The sequence below is a fragment of the Fukomys damarensis genome, unplaced genomic scaffold (assembly GCF_012274545.1).
Source record: "Fukomys damarensis isolate Sample0158 unplaced genomic scaffold, DMR_v1.0_HiC HiC_scaffold_7, whole genome shotgun sequence".
Classification (NCBI taxonomy): domain Eukaryota; kingdom Metazoa; phylum Chordata; class Mammalia; order Rodentia; family Bathyergidae; genus Fukomys; species Fukomys damarensis.
In genome coordinates, this window is record NW_022900919.1 from 5765917 (window position 1) to 5784731 (window position 18815).

The 18815-nt window shown below is 42.0% G+C and overlaps 2 protein-coding genes across 2 annotated transcripts in view; one reads left to right on the forward strand and one right to left on the reverse strand.

Annotated features, from left to right (window-relative positions):
* The window catches only part of Mcee (methylmalonyl-CoA epimerase), a 35045-nt gene that overhangs the window by 656 nt on the left and 15574 nt on the right, over positions 1–18815 (forward strand). Inside the window, exon 3 of the mRNA XM_033760991.1 lies at positions 86–164. Coding sequence (XP_033616882.1) covers positions 86–164 — 79 coding nt within the window. The remainder of the gene's footprint in view (positions 1–85; positions 165–18815) is intronic.
* On the reverse strand, positions 2691–18754 carry Mphosph10 (M-phase phosphoprotein 10). The gene is made up of 11 exons (XM_033761055.1): positions 18328–18754; positions 15959–16640; positions 15297–15454; positions 14517–14688; positions 11916–12057; positions 10833–10900; positions 9901–10099; positions 7614–7663; positions 4628–4735; positions 3234–3464; positions 2691–2883 (listed from the first exon to the last, which is right to left on the reverse strand). The coding sequence occupies exons 1-11, from the start codon at positions 18414–18416 to the stop codon at positions 2737–2739; spliced, it is 2046 nt and encodes a 681-aa protein (XP_033616946.1). The 5' UTR covers positions 18417–18754; the 3' UTR covers positions 2691–2736.

The window sequence follows — 18815 nt, forward strand, 5'->3', positions numbered from 1 at the left end:
TCCCTTCCCTCCCCTCCCTCCCCTCTCCCTCTCCCCTCCCCTCCCCTTCCTTTCCTCTTAGCGGATGTGTGACGGGGCGTCCTAGAGCGAGACCCAGCGCCTCTCTCCTTTCACACCCGGAGGAGGCCGCCGCCTTGTGCACCCCTGCAGACCTCCGCGGCTGGGTAGGTGAAACATGGCGACCACAGCAAAAAAGATGGGACTGTGAATGTAACAGTTACGAGATAGAGTCTTACATTTTATTGGAATCACTATATGAACTCTACATAGACTGTGATAAGGATGGATATTGTGTTTTTAAAACGACTAAAAATGAATACATCAATCCCTGATACCAAAAAATGCATATTTTAAAATGAATACAAAGATGTAGCTCTAACCACTCCATCTCTTCATCCCCTTCCCACTTGAGAAGGATCTCCCTACTTCCTTTGTTTTGCTCTTATAATTTGAGCTCATATAAGAGAAACCGTGTGACAATTTAAGCTTGTGTGTCTGATTTATTTCACTAACATTATGTTCTCAAGTGCACACATATGCTTGTATAATTAAATGATTCTAGATGACCCATACCAGAAAATGTAAATGTCATATAAAAGTTATACTGTATTGTTTAGAAATTGACAAGAAAGAAAAGTCTGCGTATGTTCAGTACAGACAATGTTTTTACAAATAATTCTGATCTATGTTCAGTTGAATGCATGGGTGTGGAACCAAGATACTGAGGGCTGACTGTACTGTGAGTAAATGTGAGGCAAATCAAGTGAGAAAGCAAGTCTTGTAAGAACATACAGCCCTCGATTTGCATAAAATTCAATTATTAGCAAAGTTAGGTACTGAGGATACATGCATATGTGGTCAATTCTGTATAAATACAAAACAAATACCCGCTTCAAGGTAACCACGGATACTTCTGTAACTCTCTCTGGGGTTTGTTGAAGTGTTTTTAGGTCAAAGGTTCTTATGTTTTATTGTGTTTCTAATTTATATACAAGATGTGCATAAATATTTCCCTACAATGCATTCTTCGTAAGAGTAGGAATCTGTTTTATTCAGTTTACCCCTGGTACTGACAAAAGTGCCCGGCTAAAAGCAATAATGTAGAATATGATCTTTAGAATGTATCAAATATTATACTTAAAGTGAATGGATGGATACATCTCTCCTAGATGTGAAAATACTTAAAAAGAGGAGATAAAAGTAATTTCAACTTTGCAAAGATCAAACTACCCTTGGTCAGACAGGTAAGACATCCTGACCCTGACAACTTTTTATGAAATAATCAAGGGAAAGAGAAGGCAGCAGATTGAAGATTGGCAGTTTGAATTTTAAAAGAAACACAAAAAGAGAAACTCCTAAGGCTATGTATACTCAAAGCACCACTGAAAAATGACTTCCTAAGTCTACAGGAAGGTTCCTTAAGATATTCACTTGAAGACAAAGGCTCAGTAGTGAACTCTACTTTGAATAAAACTTGGAAGTTACAGCTACGCACTGGCTGGCGACCTGGTCTGGGTCAGTGGTGGCAAACCTATGGCATGCTTGTCAGTTTTTAAAACAAAAAATGTTAATGTATTAAAACCTCAGTACACCTATTCGGGGTTAACTGCAGTGTTGGCACCTTATGATAAGTGGGTTTGGGGTTGCACTTGTCTCTAAAAGGTTCACCACCACTGAGTGTGTCCCCCAAAATTCATGTCCTGAACCTCTATGGCCAGTTATAGTGTAAGAGGTGAGGCCTTAGACTGTAATTAAGTCAGAGAGCAGAGTCCTTTGTATAGGATTAGAGCCTTTACCAAACGCCCAAGGTGTCCTTCCGTCCTCCTGCTGTGAGGGTGTACAAGACACCCCTCTGAAATGCAATCAACCTCCTCAGATCCCAACTTACTGGTGCCTCCATCTTGGGTTTTCCCAGCTTCTACAACTGCAAGAAATTCCGTTGACTTTGTCTGACCTTGTCTCAGGTATTGTTACAGCAATAAGAATGGATTGAGATGACTATTTAACCTAGCCTGATATAACCTTTTCTGTCCTGCTGTTGCCATTTCTGCATTAATAAACAAATCTCCACTTGATCTTCACCACCGTGACTGGCCTCTGCAGATGAAAACTCAAGAAGGGCTTTCCCAGGTGCTTTGGCTGAATCGTGTTCTCATCCTCTACCCATCTGGAAAGGCTTACTGTGTGTCCATCAATGTGTTTCCACATCATGAGACACTTTATAAAACAAAGGCACTTTTCCCAGTTGGTCACAGATGGGTCACTGCACACTGCTGATCTAACTTCCAAGCTGTACTGAGCCTCCGGTTCACCTGTAGCCACACCAGGCCCCCTACATCTGCTATGCACAGCACTCTAGAGCCTACACTCTGAGACCATTTTCCAAAGGGAAAGACAGAAGGCACATACATGAAATTCTGCCTGACAAAATGATAGGGCTGTGGAAGATGAAGATCGAGACCCCAGAAGGGGCTTCTTTGTAACAGCTGGTGAGGTGAGGAAGGCAGCTGCCTCACAGCCTGCCTTCTCTCAGCCTACAGGCCAGGAAGGGAGGGTCTCAGGAGCAAGGTCCCATCACACACACAGACACCACTTCCAAACACTGCCTAGCGCCTGTCACCACGCTGTGGAAGGCTTGCATACCCGCCACTGATGCCAAGACAGTTCTCAACAATTTTATTATAGAACAACAGTCACAAGTAGCTTACACAATATATACATGATATTCAAAATATATTACAGCTTTAATTTATGGACAGAAATATCCTTTTTTTTCTTTTTCTTTTCTGTTTTTTTTGCATCACTGATTTGCATTTTCACTTGATCTTGTAACTTAGAAAAGAATGCTTGAGAGGACTTCAGAGCCTTGTCCTTTCCTTCATCCTGCAGTTAAAAACAATACATGCTCAACGTTACAAAATACACTTACATGTGGAAAAAAGTATAACAGGATACATGTCTGTTTTGCACTTATAACAGTACAAACTTGAAAAAAGACCAGAATTACAAAACTCTGCAGCAGTTAGCATGGAGGTATCCCCTACATTCCTGCCATCCAAGGGAGAGGAAGAGAAGCAGGGACCAGGCCTGGGTCACTGTGAAGACCTCAGGGCCCGAGGCCCCTCTCGCCGCCAGCCAGCTGTGTGCAGCTCCATCCCTCAGATGGCTGTGCTTTGCGCCTGGGCACTCCTGTCAAGGGCACTGCTTGTGCTGGCCACCTCTCCCCACCTTACCTTTAACAAGGAGGCTTTGCCAGTTTTGGTCATCTGTTTCAGCTTCTCTGAAGCTACTGCTTTGCTGTGCTTCCCTGACTGATGTGAGTTGCTCTTTTCAAGTGACTTTCTCCGCTTCTCCTTCTCCTTTATTTTCAAACGCTTCTGATATTTCTTTTTCCTCCGTTCTCGTTTCTTGTCTGTAGCTGTTTTCTCAGCAGCTGTTTTTAGATCTCCAGCTTTATTTTTCTCCTATTAAAAAAAAAGTGAAGCACCAACATGCCAGTTAATCTAACCCAACAGAAACTTGGGAATTGGAAAGAGGAAGTTTCAGGAAAGGCAGCCAATAGGCCATGTGTCCGAGTTCTGGTGTGTGGAAGGGAAGAGGAGACTCACAGGGACAGTTCGGACACAGACTAATGTGAAAGCAGCACGGACAGCTAGGCTCTCTGCACACAGTTCCTTAGACAGAAGCCCACTATAACAACTGGCCTGGGTTCCAGGGATGTCTCGGAGGCCTGCTCAGCTCCACATTGCTAATGACAGCCCTGGCTGAGATCAGGGGCTCCCAGAGAGCAAGGGAAGGGAAAGGACCAATTTCTCCCTTTCTCAGCTGCCAGCCCATCCTGCCAGGTCTGTCATCAGCAGAAGTGGCACAGGCTGTGACAGCAGGGGTGGCTGATTTAGTATTTGATAATACAACTATTTTTTAAAACAATACTGCGGGTATTCACACTGGATTAAAACAGTAACTGGAAACTTGAAAAACTGTTATAATATTTGTAGCTACAACTTATAATAATGCTTGCATATAGGAGACTATTTTTATTTTGAGGCAGGGTCTCACTAAATTGCTAAGATGTCCAGATGGGCTTGAATTTATGATCTTCCTGCCTCAGCCTTCCAGAGTGCTAGCATGCTAGGTGTATGCCACAATGTCCAGCTAGGAGACTGGTTTTAAAGTTTTATAACATCGTTAGTTTGATTATTTAGCTGTCTGTTGGCATTCACAGGGGACTGATTCTAGGACTCCCTCGGCCACCAAACTTGTCACATGCTCAAGTTCCTGAATTAAGGGTGTATTTGCACACCACCTACAAACATTCTCCCATCAATTTTAAAGCACCTCTAGATGATTTGTACCATCTAACACAATGTAAATGGTAGGCAAACAATTGTTATACTGCACTGTTTAGGGCATAAATAACGACAGGAAAAAGCCTGTGCATGTTCAATGTATAATCTGAATACTGCTGATCTGTGGTCAGTTGGAACTCACAGATACGGAGGGCTGACTGTACTAAGAGACTGCTGAGATGCATCAGAATGAACACTACACACTCAAGGAAAATTAAAGTACACAAATGGAGGCCCGGCTCTTGTGGACTAACATGCATCAGACACTGGCTTCTTACCTTGATTTCCTCAGGGGCCAGGAGGGCCGCATCACTGACACTCACGGGGGCCACCTCTTCCATGGTTATCGCTGGCAAATTGGACACCACTTTAATCTCTGGCACTGGCTACAAAAGAGACAATGCATTTAAAGGCAAGTCAGAAGTGGTCCCAACATGCAACATATAAAATACTTCATGGAGCTGAACCACTTATTTCTCCAACTGTGCATGACAATTCTGCCACATTCAAATACCAGATCTTTGGCCTGTATTAAACTATTTCCCCCTGCCATGTACATGGACACTCTCAAACAATCCAATGTACTATTTAATAAAGTATACTGATTATAGTTAATATTATCTTGTCTTTAGGGCCGGGGATTTAGCTCAGTGGTTCTGCTGCCTGCCTCACAAGCACAAGGACCCAAGTTTAATCCCCAGTATCCAAAAAAAAATTATCTTGCTTTTGGTTATGGAACAAAAGCTAGCTTTAATAAACATATGGAGGAAGATGAAAGGAAAATGCTTTGGGAATAAGTAAAAATAGAGACCACTTCACAATAAATTTTCTGATCTTCCTGTTATTGGAAACATCTTCATAAATGCAAATATGAAGTGGTGACAGCCTCAAACATTATCAAAATAAACCTATCGATTGTAAAAAGGAGAAAAGAATTCAACACCAATTAGACAGCCATTTGTTGTTTTTCTATTTTTTTGAAAGACCCACACAAGAAACGCAGAAACTAAAACAGGTTTCACACTACTCGCAGTAACGAAAGGACAACGGCAATCATTCAGTGCACATTCACACTGGTATCTGGGATGCCCTGTGAGGGGCACCGAGACAGAGGCCAAGGGAGAGCGACTTTGGACCCCTCTCTTGCCAGAGATGGGGAAAGGCTGAGACACTGGAAGGAGGGGACCGAGACACCACTCACTCCCTCAGCCATGCACCTTCCGATCACAGTCCAGGACGCATTCCAGTTAACTGGGAGACATCTGCTTCGGGAAACTTCGCAGAGAAAACAAAAGCCCAAAACATGACCGCACCCTGGTCCTATGTAAGAGGAAAAAGTCAGAGTGTGAAAGAAACCGTTTCGTCCACTGGACCACTGGACAGTTATTTACTAGGCACATTGTGCACCACTGTGCAGTTTGAAGAGAGATCTGCAGCTAACAGAGACAGTCCAAAAAAATAACACAACAACAACTGAGGCTGACAGCTGGTAAATGGCGTCTGCGAGCTGGTGTGTGAATACTGACCTAAAAGTAAAAAGAATATCAAAGGGAATCTAAACAGCAATTTACATTTCTGAAAAGGAAAAAGCCAAATAGTGCTTTTCCAGTTGAGGCGAGAAGAAACACATTTACTCCTCAAAAACTGAGGTGGTGTGAGGAAGACAGCAGTGGCACAGCAGGCACGTTTCCAGCTGGCCCAAAGATAGTGGAGAACGGTTAACCCTGAAATGCGCACTGGAGCGATGGAAGAGAGGAGCAGAAGGTGACAGATGAGGGCAAGGCACTGACTGTTCTCCATAAGTGGCCGGTAAAAGGGAAGAGCAGCCCGCTGGGCAGGGAAGAGCACTTTACGAAAGTGCTGGGGGTGAGGAGGACCTCAGCCTGTTGAAGGAACTGGAGACCAATGTGGCTGAGGTAGCAAACCAGGGAGCTAAAGGGGCAGGAAGCACATCACATGGAGCCAGGCAGGCCTGGGAAGGCTCACGTCCTTTGCAGCGGAGAGGCTCTTTCACAGTCAGACCTGCTGGCCAAGAGGGGTTGAGATTTCCATCTCTTCATTGCTTATTTTATGCCAGCCAATACGAGGCACTTTGGGAATCTAAAAATGGCTCTTAGCCAGGCATGCTGGTGTATACCTGAACCTTAACACTCTAGGAGGCTGAGGTAGGAGGATCCCAAGTCTGAGCACAGCCTGGGGAATTTAGGGAGACCCTATCCCAAAATAAAAAGGGCTTGGGGATACAGCTTGTGGAAAGGCCATGGGTTCAATTCCCAGTACCATCAAAAGAAAGCTTCTTGTCAGCAACTACGTGCTCTCATGTAAATCCCACTTAAAAAAAAACAAAAAAAAAAAAAAAAAAAAGCAACAAAAGTTAATCATACAACAGTTCTGTATTTAATTATTTGGTTTTTCTGAGACAGGGTCTCACTCCATAGTTCAGGCTGGCCTTAAATTCACTATGTAGACCAGATCATCTTCAACTCATGGTAATCTTCCTTCCTCAGCCTCCTGAATCCTGGGATTACAGGTGTGTGCCACCACCCCTGGCTTTCATTCAATAACTCTTAAGGCACAAAACACTGAAGCAGATACAACTACAGTATTTCCATTTTTCAGATAAGCAAAGCCAGGCTTAGCAGGTAGGAGCATGGGCCCAGTACTAATTATTTGAACTCCCCCATGTCCTAAGCTGTGATTTGCAAGTGAAATAGTTGTATCTTTCTCAGTATTTCGTTCAAGCTCAGTCTGGGCAACTTAGTGACTTAGCAAGACCCTGTCTCAAAATTTAAAAAGGGCTGGGGATGGAGCTCTGTGTGAAGACTCTGGGTTTAATGGCCCCTGCTCCAAAAAAGAGTGAATGTATGATAAGCCAGGTGTCACCATGCACCCTGTAGTCCCAGCTACTAGGGAGGCTGAGGCAAGAGGATAACTTGAGTCAAAGCAACCCAGTGTCTCAAAGATCCAAAAGCAAAACAGCATCAATGTATGTAAAGGACCTAATACAACACATGGCAGGCACTTTGTGTCCACCCCATCACACAATGAAAACGAGATTGAGGGTCACCCAGGGGCTCACTGGAGATCAGGCTGGGCAACTGGGGTTGCAAGAATCACCAAGGACCAGACACAAGCATCCCTGTCACTCAAAGGGAATTACTGGGGGTTTGAATCCTGAAAGCAAACTATGAGCTAGTCTCACGGAAAAAGCTCTGATTAGGGTCGCAGTGCTCCATTCGCACACTCAACTCTTCATACGCTTACCGGTTTCGGGATGAAGTGGAAGTTCGACAGTGCATCTAATTTTAAGAAGAAAAGGTGTCAGCACCGCGATGGTGGCAGCACCTACAAGGAAGACATGGGCTGTGAGTTTCAGAGCTATAGTTAACTATTACCTGACATTTAGAATTTACAACTGAAAACTTCTGTCTGAACTAAGCCACTCCCATAAAGACAGCAAGGAAACAATACCAAGGAAAAATAACAAGTGTCTCAGGGAGGAGGTGGAGAAGTTGGAACCTTCTGCACTGTTGGGTAGGAAAGTAAAATGGTGCGGTGCAGTGACAGCGAGTGTGGCAGTCCCTCAAAGATTAGACAGCATTAGCATTTCTACTCAAGAGAATTAAAAGCAGGTACTCAAATACATGAATACAACTTACAATACCCAAAGGTGCACACGGCACAAACGCCCACCAAGGGAAGAGGGAATACCCAAATTGTGGCATATATGGAGATAGTATTATCCAGTTATATGAAAGGGAGCACTGGTACATGCCACGATCGAAACCATTACACCATGTGAGAAAAGCCCCATCCCAGATGATTCCATTCATGTGAGACACCCAGAACAGGTACGTGCAGAGCTAGGGTGCACAGTGGTAGCTGACTTGAGCTGGGGTGAGGGAAGAATGGGGAGCAACTGCTTAATTGGCACAGGCATTTGAGGTGATAAAATGTCTCGGGACGACACAGAGGCAGTCCTTGCATGACACTGTATATTAAATGCTCCTGAATTAGTCACTTTAAAAGGGTTAATATCATGTCAATAAGGGAGAGGTGAAAAGTGTCCATGTAGATTTCACACAATGATCCAAATATACAGGCACTTTTTCTCCTCTTATTTGGCAGCAGTTTTAATTCTTACTAAAGATAAATTTCATATCTTTTTCTCCTGGACCCAAAATGCTTATTCTAAAAGGCTAAGATAATTTTTGCTTGCTTGATTTTGTTTTTTAATGACACAGGGGAGAAATAAAAACAACCAGGAAGGACTAGCTCTCTGTCTCCATGACAACAGATACATCCATAGATCTGTTTCTGATGTCTGCCATCAGCACCCACAGTCCAGCCATGGCTAGGCACATACTGCTACTGTTTTTTACTATTTTAACCCCACTTTTAAATAAACCCTATTGCACAGCATGGGTAATATATGCCTACAATGCCAGCTATATGGGAGGCTGAGGCAAGAGGATCACTTCAATCCAAAAGTTTAAGACCAGCCTGGACAACACAGCAAAGTCTGTCTCCAAAAAAAAAAAAAAACCCCAAAAAACGAACAAACCCCCTCAAACCACCCTGAACATATATGCTTTCACCTCATCCTAGGCAGAAACAACTGCAATCATATATCTAGTATTTTTCTGACCCATTTTACACATACAACTGTGAAGTCATTTGTTGTTTGCTGTCTGCCATCACCTTGCTTGCCACCTCTCATATAGGCACCACCCTTCAGGAGGTACTGGTCATCACCCCAACTCTACTCAAACATGGAATGAGTCTAGAATCAGTCTAGCTAGTTAACATACTTGAACTCTAAGTCTGCCCATACCCTAAAGCTCAGCTGGTTGTTGCCCTCTAAGAGAGAAGACAGACTATGCTTACAGAACTGGCATAAACTGTTGGATTACCTCTCGTGGTTACCAAATGCTTTTTCCTTTCTGAATCTCTTCAAAAGAGCCAGATGTTCAATTATCACCGCCTGATGCTACCTACATCATCCTTCAACTACTGCCCCGAGTGACAAAGCTGCTGGGAAAAACTTTTATTCAAATATTTCCAGTTCTTCCGTGTCACACCAGGCACCAGGGCACTATTTGCTCTTGCTGCCTAAGTGGCATTATTTAAACTATGAGAGCAACCTTCCACAGCTTTACAGAATCAAAATCAATCTAACTCCTAAGCACACACTGACCCCATTCCCAAGAAATCCAATGGGAAGCAATAATTCAATACTTAATCTTCTGATTCTAATCTCTGACTAGAGATTACTTCTAATGTCTAAAAATCAGGATGAACTCAATCACACAAAACACATCAGTAACTTCAAAATATCAGTGAGAAATTACTTCAAAGTTATAGCACTATGCTGGGAAGTTAACAGCTGGCTGTGCAAGGATTAAGGTGACCACGAGATGTCTAATTGCACAGCAAGCTCCCCACCCCCACATTCACTGAGACTATGACTCCCATGTCTAGTGTGCTCTGTCTTACATGAAGTGACCAAAGAGCTCAGGACTTGTTTCAGGATTTTAAGTCGCAAAAAGTCTACTCTTTCTCTTCTCTTGATTCTTTTCATAATAATAGCTTTGCCTTACAGGCCTCCTTACCTGGTTGAGTTTGATGTATTCCTGTTCGTAAATTTCAGCAAGGCTCAATTTACTCTTCTCATGGTCTAATGTTAAGCGCTTTTTATATTCAAAAGCATCCTCTTTAGGTTTTTCTTTACGTACTACATCATCCCAAGCCTGAATGAAACAGAAAGGGTGGACAGAACAAGAGTTAACAAAGCCAGTAATTTACTCTAGACCCAAGTAGGTCCCATAGCAAAAAGAAAGTCATTTTCAATTTCAGATATAATTATTCAAGTCTCAAACGATATGCTTTAAAAAAAAAACAACGGGGGCGGCCAGAGATACAACTCAGTGGTGCCATGCCTGCCTCCCAAGCACAAGGTCCTGAGTTCAATCCAATCCCCAGTACCGAGAAAAAAGTAAACAAACAAATAAACAAACAATAAAGGCATTAACTCAAATATCCTTTTCTGCTTTTGTATTAAATGTCCCTTTCCTGGTCACCAATTTTGATCCCACATTTCTTCATTGTGCCTTGTCTAAAAGTCTTGTGTTTATTTTATGTCACTGCAAATTTTAAGATAGTCTGCATTTAGTATCCTCCCCTCTAGACGCTGCTATTTTAGGCACAAACATGTAAGCAAACATTACACACAAATTTCAAAGCTATTCCTTACTGTGCATGCCATACACCTAAATTTGATTCTAAATTAGCAATCCTGTTGCTCAACCTTCAGAGCATCTGGGACTACAAGCACACTCCACTGTGCCAGGTCCTTGAGCCCTAAGGCTTTTAAATGAGGAACACTAATCAGTGGAAATAAAGAGAACATTTTTCTCCCTTCCCAAACACTCTCATATTTCTAAAACTTTCAGTGAAATTTAAGTGCAATTCACTCTTGCTGACCTGATCTCTTATCCTCTGTTTGATGATGTCTTCTAGTTGGAAAGTGGTTTCCTCTGTGATTACAGGTGCTGAAGAAAACATAGCATGCATTAATTAGGAAGGTATACAGTATGGTCCTTGGACTTGTAGCACCGCAAAACTTACTGGAAATGAAAATTCTTGGGCCAACCACACAGTATCTGAACTAGAAAGCAGGGGTGGGGGATAGTTATTTGTATGTCAATAAGCTTTCTGACATTCCCTCAAGTCTGAGAATCCTAAAACTGGAATACAGACAGTGTTAACTCCTAGCACTTCTATCCTACACACCTGGAAACTCTTTCCCCTCTTTTCCATTCTCTCTTTCATTTCAATAAAATGGAAACTCATTTGGACTTAATGGGTTTAAAAAAGAATTTTATGACATCATCAGGGTTTTGGACTGAAGTTCACAATTTAATCAGGAGACTGCAACAGAATAAAAGCCTTGTAAACAGAAGACTGAAGCTCAGTGTGTGGCCCATGCCTGTGATCCTGATACAGTGGGAGGCTGAGGAAGGAGGATCACGAGATCCTCCCAGCCTAGGCAACTCAGCGACTTAGAGACCTTGTCTCAAAATAAAAAGTAAAATAAACAAATAGGGTTGGGGTTATAGGTCAGTGCAAAGACCCTGGGTTCAATCCCCAGCACCAATGAAAACTAAAACAATAACTCAAACCACTGTGAGAAGTCTGATTATGGACTATATGTAGGACTTGCTAGTGTGTCCATTTCCTGAAGCTATTACCACTATTAATGGTTCTCAGAAGATGTGTGCAAATGCATTTCACAGTTGAGTGCTAACACTCACAAACGATCCACGGGGAAAACCAGGCACACACACAAGCACACATATGCAGGACAGAGAAGGCAACCATGTGAAAATGTGAACAACTGGTAAATCTGGTTTAATGACCTACAGACGTTCACTGTACTATTTTCCCAATTTTTCTGCGTGTTTTAAAGTTTTTAAAATAGGGGAAGAAATATCACCCAAAATCTATGAAATGGAACCACCAAAAAGCAAAGAAAAAGATTTTGCAGAAGCCCAGCAGACCCCATACCCATCCGCACGGCATGGTCGAAGTGCAGGGTCTCCTCCAACAGACTGTTCTCAGGTCGCTTCTGTGCCGTCACTTCCCCCTGAAGCTGCCAAGGCTTCTTTTCCAACAACTCTTTCTCTAAGGACGCAATTTTTTCATTCATCTAAGGAAGAAACAAAAGAGTTATCATACATTTATATAGGAAATTTTACTTGTGTAAAAATAAAAAGTATTTTAAAAAGTGGGAGAGCAAGAAGTGTGCTATACCTCAATGCAATCATTTTGTTCTTGCCACCATTTTATTATACTGATAACCTATTCCTTCTGCCTGAGCCAGGGTGGGCTGCAGACCGTCTTTTCCCCACTCACCTGAAAAGCCATGTTTATGAGGTACTAACCTCCCCCAGAAGCATTGAGGTATATTTTTCGGGGATCTTCCTAGTCAAATGATCTATCTGTTCACAAGTCATTGTCAATTTTAATTATTAGAACATTCTAAAGTTAGACACTGAATGAAGGTAAACAATGAGGTCAATAAGATTATGTGGCATTATTTCCTCATTGCACTATTTCGGATTACAGTGGCAGCTCGGTTCATGAACTAAATTCTTTCCATGATTGTGATCACAAACCGAACTGCAGGAAAATTGAATCAGATTCAATGGTTAGCTTCAATGCTGACCTTGTGGGGAAATCTGATTTGGTTCTTGTCCAATTTGGTTTGCAAAAAGAATCAAGGAAAGAATTAAGTTCATGAACCGAGGCCCCGCTGTATTCATGAGACTGTCTATATGCATACGTGTGTGGGTGTCTACTTTAGTGATACCTTTGCCAGGTTCTGTTCTGTGGACCTGGGGATTGAACCCAGGGCCTTCACACCAGGCTACATCCCCAGCTCTTTTACTTTGAAATAGGGTCTCAGTAAGTTGTCCAAGATGGGCTTGGATTTATGATCCACCTGCCTCAGCCTCTTGGAGTGCAGCAATTACATGCACTACACCTTTTCTATTGCTCAAAGGCTTGCTAATATTTCACAGCAAAAGCAAACCTTTCTTTTGGTGTGGGGAGGTGGTAAGAGTGGGGTGGAACATTGGGACACTAATACATTACAAATTTACTTTGTTTTATGGCACTTTAGCCTTTCTCTTTTGGGGACAATGTGACAACCATGGGTTTAATTCAGATTCTAAACTTTTTCATAATTCTTTTGCTATCTTGCTATCATCCATTATCTACCTATTCTCATTGTAACTGCAGTATAATTTTTAGGAGGATAAATGATAGTGCCAAATGATCAAAGCCAAACTATATCTATTAAAATCAGATTACATCTGTTGGGCATGGTGGCACACACTTACAATCTTAACACTCTGGGAGGATAAAGCAGGAAGATCACAAATTCAAGCAAAGCCTGGACAACTTAGCAAGAACCTATCTCAAAATGAAAAAAGGGCTTGAGGGTGTAGTTCAGTGAGTAGATGCTGGGTACAACCCCGAGTACCACAAAAAAATAAAAAATACAAATAATAAACTAAATGACACTTCACTGGCCTGATATCATGCCATAACAATATGTTACCAACTTTGGAAGACGTTTGTTTCTCTCATTTTCAGACAGGGTCTCACTCTGTAGTTCAGGCTGGCCTTGAATTTACTGCCCATGCTGACCTCAAACTAAATGCATTACTCCTTCCTCAGCCTCCTAAGTGCTGAGATTGCAACAGTGAATTACCACATGTGGCTGGGTTTTATTTTTTGGCTTTCATTAAAATTCAAGCTATATGACAACCACAAAAATTACTGTGGAGTACCCTAAAGAGAAGGCCAAAAATTTTCAGGGCATCTGAAACAGGTGTAAGGGGAGATTCACAGGATGGCGAAGCAGGACAGACGTGTCCTAGGTCTGAAGGTCCAGCAACAAAGAAGCAAAGCTTTTTTTTTTTGATACCGGGGATTGAACTTGGGTCCTTGTGCTTGTAAGGCAGGCCACCGAACCGCTGAGCTAAATCCCCGGCCCCCAAGTCGAGCTTTTATACCTGATTCCCAAATGAAAGGTACGGACTAGGAAATCATATGCTTCTGGCATGCCATCTAAATGTAGCACGCTAAAGAGTGTAGCTACAAAAAAAAAAAAAAAACAACCAAAAAACGTATTCACTCTTAATTTCTCAGGCTGGGGATTTAGCTCAGTGGCTCTGCCGCCTGCCTCCCAAGTGCAAGGACCAGAGTTCATTGCCCAGTACGGGGGGGCGATGAGTGTAGCTACAAAATTTTTGTGTTTAAAGACCAGCTATGATTTCCAACGGGAAAATTAAGGTAGAATAGTTAGTCTGTTAATGGTGAAGGGAAAAGGAAATAAAGGAAAAGAAAAAATATGAGAAAAGGAAAAAATGGAAACAAAGTCTTTGTAAATAGGGGAGTGTGGAGGGGGTGAAGGGAAGGCAGGGGTATGGGGAAAAAATGAGAACCAAGATCTGTCATGTAAAGGTACAAGATCCCAATGATGAATGTAAATGTACTGTATACCTAAAATGTACCAATAAACTCAATGAAAAAAAAATAGTCTGTGAGCTCCACAGTCCTATTAAGCATATAAAAAGTTCTTGAATTCCCAGTAATTACCTTTTCTTGTCTTTTTTCAAAAGAGGACTTAATTTCATCAGAATCTTCCTTTACATTTAATACATCTGTATCTGTATTTTCCTCATCATCTGGCAAAGCAAAGGTCACTCTTTTTGAGCCTTCTTTATGTTGTTTACCATCTTCACTTTCTTCAAAGTCATTATCTTCATCCCTAAGACACCAAAATGCTTATCAAAAGAGAAACGTCACTTTTCAATAGGGAAAAAAAACAAAAAACAAAAAACTTCAATAAAGGCCTTATACTTAAAGCCACCAAATAGTTGGAATTTTCAAAGCCATTATCAAAGAGTAGAAAGAATTACTTAGGTGAAATGCCACATTAAAAAAACAGAACAAAATTGTCCAATGCAACAGATATTATTTCATGAATCTATAATAAAAACTTCTGAATTCACAAGAATACAGAGAACTGTATTGGCACAAAACCGAAATCCCGGCGCCTTCCCTGTAACAAAGGCTTGGCTGCCACTGCCAGTGGTATTTTTCTCTATTAGATGATCTTTAATGTCCCTTAAAATCAGAGACTTGCTTTTGGCTACCTTAAAACTATCTCACATTAGAGAATGTACTATTTGACTGTCTAAGGCAAGCATATTTGATAATTATGAATAAAACTGCAGGATTGGGCAATTCCAATTCATAATGTAGATTCAAAACACTCATAGCTGGGAATTTAGCTCAGCAGTGCCACCACCTGCCTTGCAAGCACAAGTCCTGAGTTCAGTCCCCAATACCAAGAAACAAAAACAAAACACTCACGTTTCAGAAATGCATTCTTCATCTGCTTCTTCTTCAACATTTTCTTCTTCTTCTTTGTCTGAACCCATCTCACCATCATGAACATTTGATATGTCTTCATCACTCTCAACTGGATCAAAGAAATCTTTGTATTTCAGATTTCTGGAACTTTTAACTGACTTAAATAAAAAGATGCAAGAAACATTTAATTAAATGTAGAAAAATATATAAAAACTTATGTATACACACACACACACACACACACACACACACACACGTTTTCTAACTTTAATAGCACAAGTTAAATATAGTTATTAGGGAAACTAGCAACTAGTAACACTACCATGAAACCATAAAAACAACTGAGACATAAACTAAACTAAATGAAGCTTGGATCCATTTATAACCAATTAAATAAGAGCACAATATTCTATTATCTCTAAATGTTCTAACTAAAATTATTTCTTTCTTTTTCTTTTCTTTTTTTTTCAGGGATTGAACTCAGGACCTTGTGCTTCTGACACTGAGCTAAATCCCCAGACCATAACTACAATTATTTCTAAAACAACCCAGTCTAAATGATGTACTAAGGCCTCTCACAGTTATTTTCAGTGTTTGGAGAAAATTCTGATCCCTTAACAAATGGTTATACTTTTCTCTCTGTTTCTCTCCCAAAACTTTACCTTAAGTTTTTGATTTTCAAACAGTCCTCCACCTTCATCAGAATCAATATCTTCAAAAAAGTCAATATTTTCTTCCTCCTCCTCATCTTTGTCTTCCTCTTTCTGTTCCTCTTTTTCCATGGTCTCTAAGAAGGTCTCCATTTCAGAGAGTTTGAAGAATTTATCATCTACTATGGACTTTTCTCTCGGTTTCCTAGGCAGTGTGTTTTGAACCTTGCTCTGTTGTTCCAATTTGCCGATATCAAAGTCAAGATCAGAATCTTCATCACTGAAAACTGGGCTTTCCCGCAGGTCAACTTTGCTCGAGTTTCTAGCTCTCTCTTCCCCTTCAGGACCACCACAACCCACATCTGACATTTCCTCTTCTTCCAAGTCTTGTTCCAGGTCCTCCTGGCCTTCAGCTTCCATCTCTGAACCATCCTCTTCATTTTCCACTTCTTCATTCTCTGGGAGAAGACTGATGCCTTCATCTTTAATTGTTGCACTAACTGCATCCTGGAAGTACTGTAGAACTGGTTCATTTTGCAGTTCCAGTTGTTGCCAAATCTGCTCATCATCAAAATTGTTTATCACAAGTTTTTGTAAACGACTTCCAGGGGTGCTACCATTCTCCACTATTTTATTAAAGTCATAAAGAACTTTTGTTAAAGAAGTGAAGTTTGATGCTAATCCATCTTGAATCCTATTGAAGGGGATTAAATGATATAAAATTACAGATAATTCCATAGCAATCTGATTTAAAAGAAAAATAGCCAACTCTTGTGCAAAAGAAAATTTTAGGATAGATTCTGGTTCCCAACAATGTCTTGTTGCTGAGCCATACTGATCTCATATGAAAACTGTCGACTAATCTGAATCTGCTCTACAGATTTTAGGCAAGAAAACAATTATAGAAGCCAGATGTGGTGGCGTGCCCCATTTGGGAAGCTGAGGCAGAAGGATCACAGGAGCCAAGTACAAGACCAGCCTGGGCAAGATAGGAAACTCCACCTCAAAAACAAAACAAAACAACCATTACAGATCTATTTCCCAGAGAAATACTAGTGAGTCAGCCTTACATTTTCAACTCTGCTACATTATATACCGTTCCATTCATTCAACCCATCTATAGTCAACATTTGCTTTGGCTAGAGTGGTTCAAAAAATCCGCTCTGTGGATGGGATGTCTGAGATGAGAACTACGGACACGGAGATTCTCTGTTACAAAGACCTGAAAATGTGTTTGGGGCAAAAGAAAGAATAAGAGCAAACTCCCTAAGATGGAAATGAGCTTAGATATCTTCAGGAACAGAAAGACCAGCATGGCTGCAGTGCAGTGAAGGAGACAGGCGGTGAGGTTGGAAAGGCTAGGAGGAGCCAAATTATGCAGTGCTCAAAGGTAAGAGTTTGCCATTTTAAGTGTAATAAGAACACACCAGAAGGTTTTAAGCAGAATGAAATGATTTACATTTACAAAAGATAATTTGCAGAAGGAAAGAATGAAGGCTGAGGGACTAGGAGGTGATGCAGCTTTCCAGGCAAAGGAGGATGGAAATTTATGCTGAAGTCAGAGCAGTAAACATGGTAAGTAAGAGTCAGATTCCAAATATAATTTGGAGGCAAAACTGAAAGATGTACAACAGAGATTGAAAAAAAAATCAAGGAAGTAGAGTGGTTCTGTCTGAGGAAGTGGAAGGACAGAAATGCCACTTAACTGAAACAGGAAAGGCCTTGCCAGTGAGACATGTGAAAATGAGTTCGGGGGAGCGCACTGTATTTTGTTTTTTCTTCTAAAGTTCTGTTTTGGACACGGTAAATTTGAGATGCTGAGAGCATGTAGCTGTCCGTAGACGCCCTCAGCACAAAGCGCAAAGAAGTGGTCAAGGTTTGAAAATACAAACCCGTGACACAACTCTATAGATCCTTTATAGAAAATTTTCAATAAAATACGTACAAAATGCGTGACATGGGAAAATAGATCACAGTCCCAATTCTCAGTAAGCTCAGTCCGAGGGGCGCACAGATCAGCAACAAGTTTCTACTTTCAATACAGTTTGATGACAGTGGGCAGTGGACGCTTTAGGGCACAAGTTTGGAAAGAGCAACTAACACCGTGTGTTTGGAGACTGGGAAAGCAAAAGCCTAAGGGAGGCCTCCCAGCATTAACAGCTGAGCTTAGTTTGATTTCGAAAGCACACAACTGAGGGATCTGCTCTGCACAGCTTTCAACTTTTAAAAAAATGTGACAGATCACGGGAGCCTAAGTCTGAAATCCGGAGAACTGTGATCCACACTCCTTTCTCCCCCTCCAGAATTTGCTGGGCACTTGCAACCCAGGACTACAGATAATTATCTGTGCTGCCCTCTGAGCCCGGGATCGGCGTACTCACGTGAGGAAACGCTCCGGTTGCTTGGTGGCTTTACTGATCTCTTTCAGACACCTCTCCAGGGTCCGTCGACGCCAAACCGGCGGAGCCATTGCTGTCACCAACTCCAGGAACCGCGCCACATGCTCCGGAAGAGGGCCGAAAGGAAACTGCAAGGTAAAGGTTCCCCTGCAGCAACCTGGAGCCCAGAGCACAAGGTTCCGCGTAGCAAAGGTTCCGGGAACACCCACGGCCAGAGCCAATGGCAGCACAAGAATTATCGCTGGGCGTGCGTATTGGGGCGGGGCACACGCCTTTGAATTTTCTCCTTTTGCTCTCTTGGATTCCTGAGAAGTCACCTGTGATGAGTCCTCGTCACTTGACGTTTCTGGTTTAGATGCAACAGGGGGCTTCAAGGATTTGGCGGTGCAGCAGAAGAAAGGGCGGCTTCCAGCATTCGCCACGCCCCGAGCCGCCCGACCCCGCCCCACCCCAGGTCGCCCCGCCCTGGC

What these genes read in the sequence shown, in the direction of transcription:
- Mphosph10 (XM_033761055.1), bottom strand. Translation starts at nt 18,416, where the DNA reads ATGGCTCCGCCGGTTTGGCGTCGACGGACCCTGGAGAGGTGTCTGAAA. An exon ending in TTGAAAATCAAAAACTTAAG is followed by an intron (nt 15,455 to 15,958) that starts GTAAAGTTTTGG and finishes TTTTTATTTAAG; the next exon opens with TCAGTTAAAAGTTCCAGAAA. An exon ending in TCCACTTCATCCCGAAACCG is followed by an intron (nt 4,736 to 7,613) that starts GTAAGCGTATGA and finishes TCTCTTTTGTAG; the next exon opens with CCAGTGCCAGAGATTAAAGT.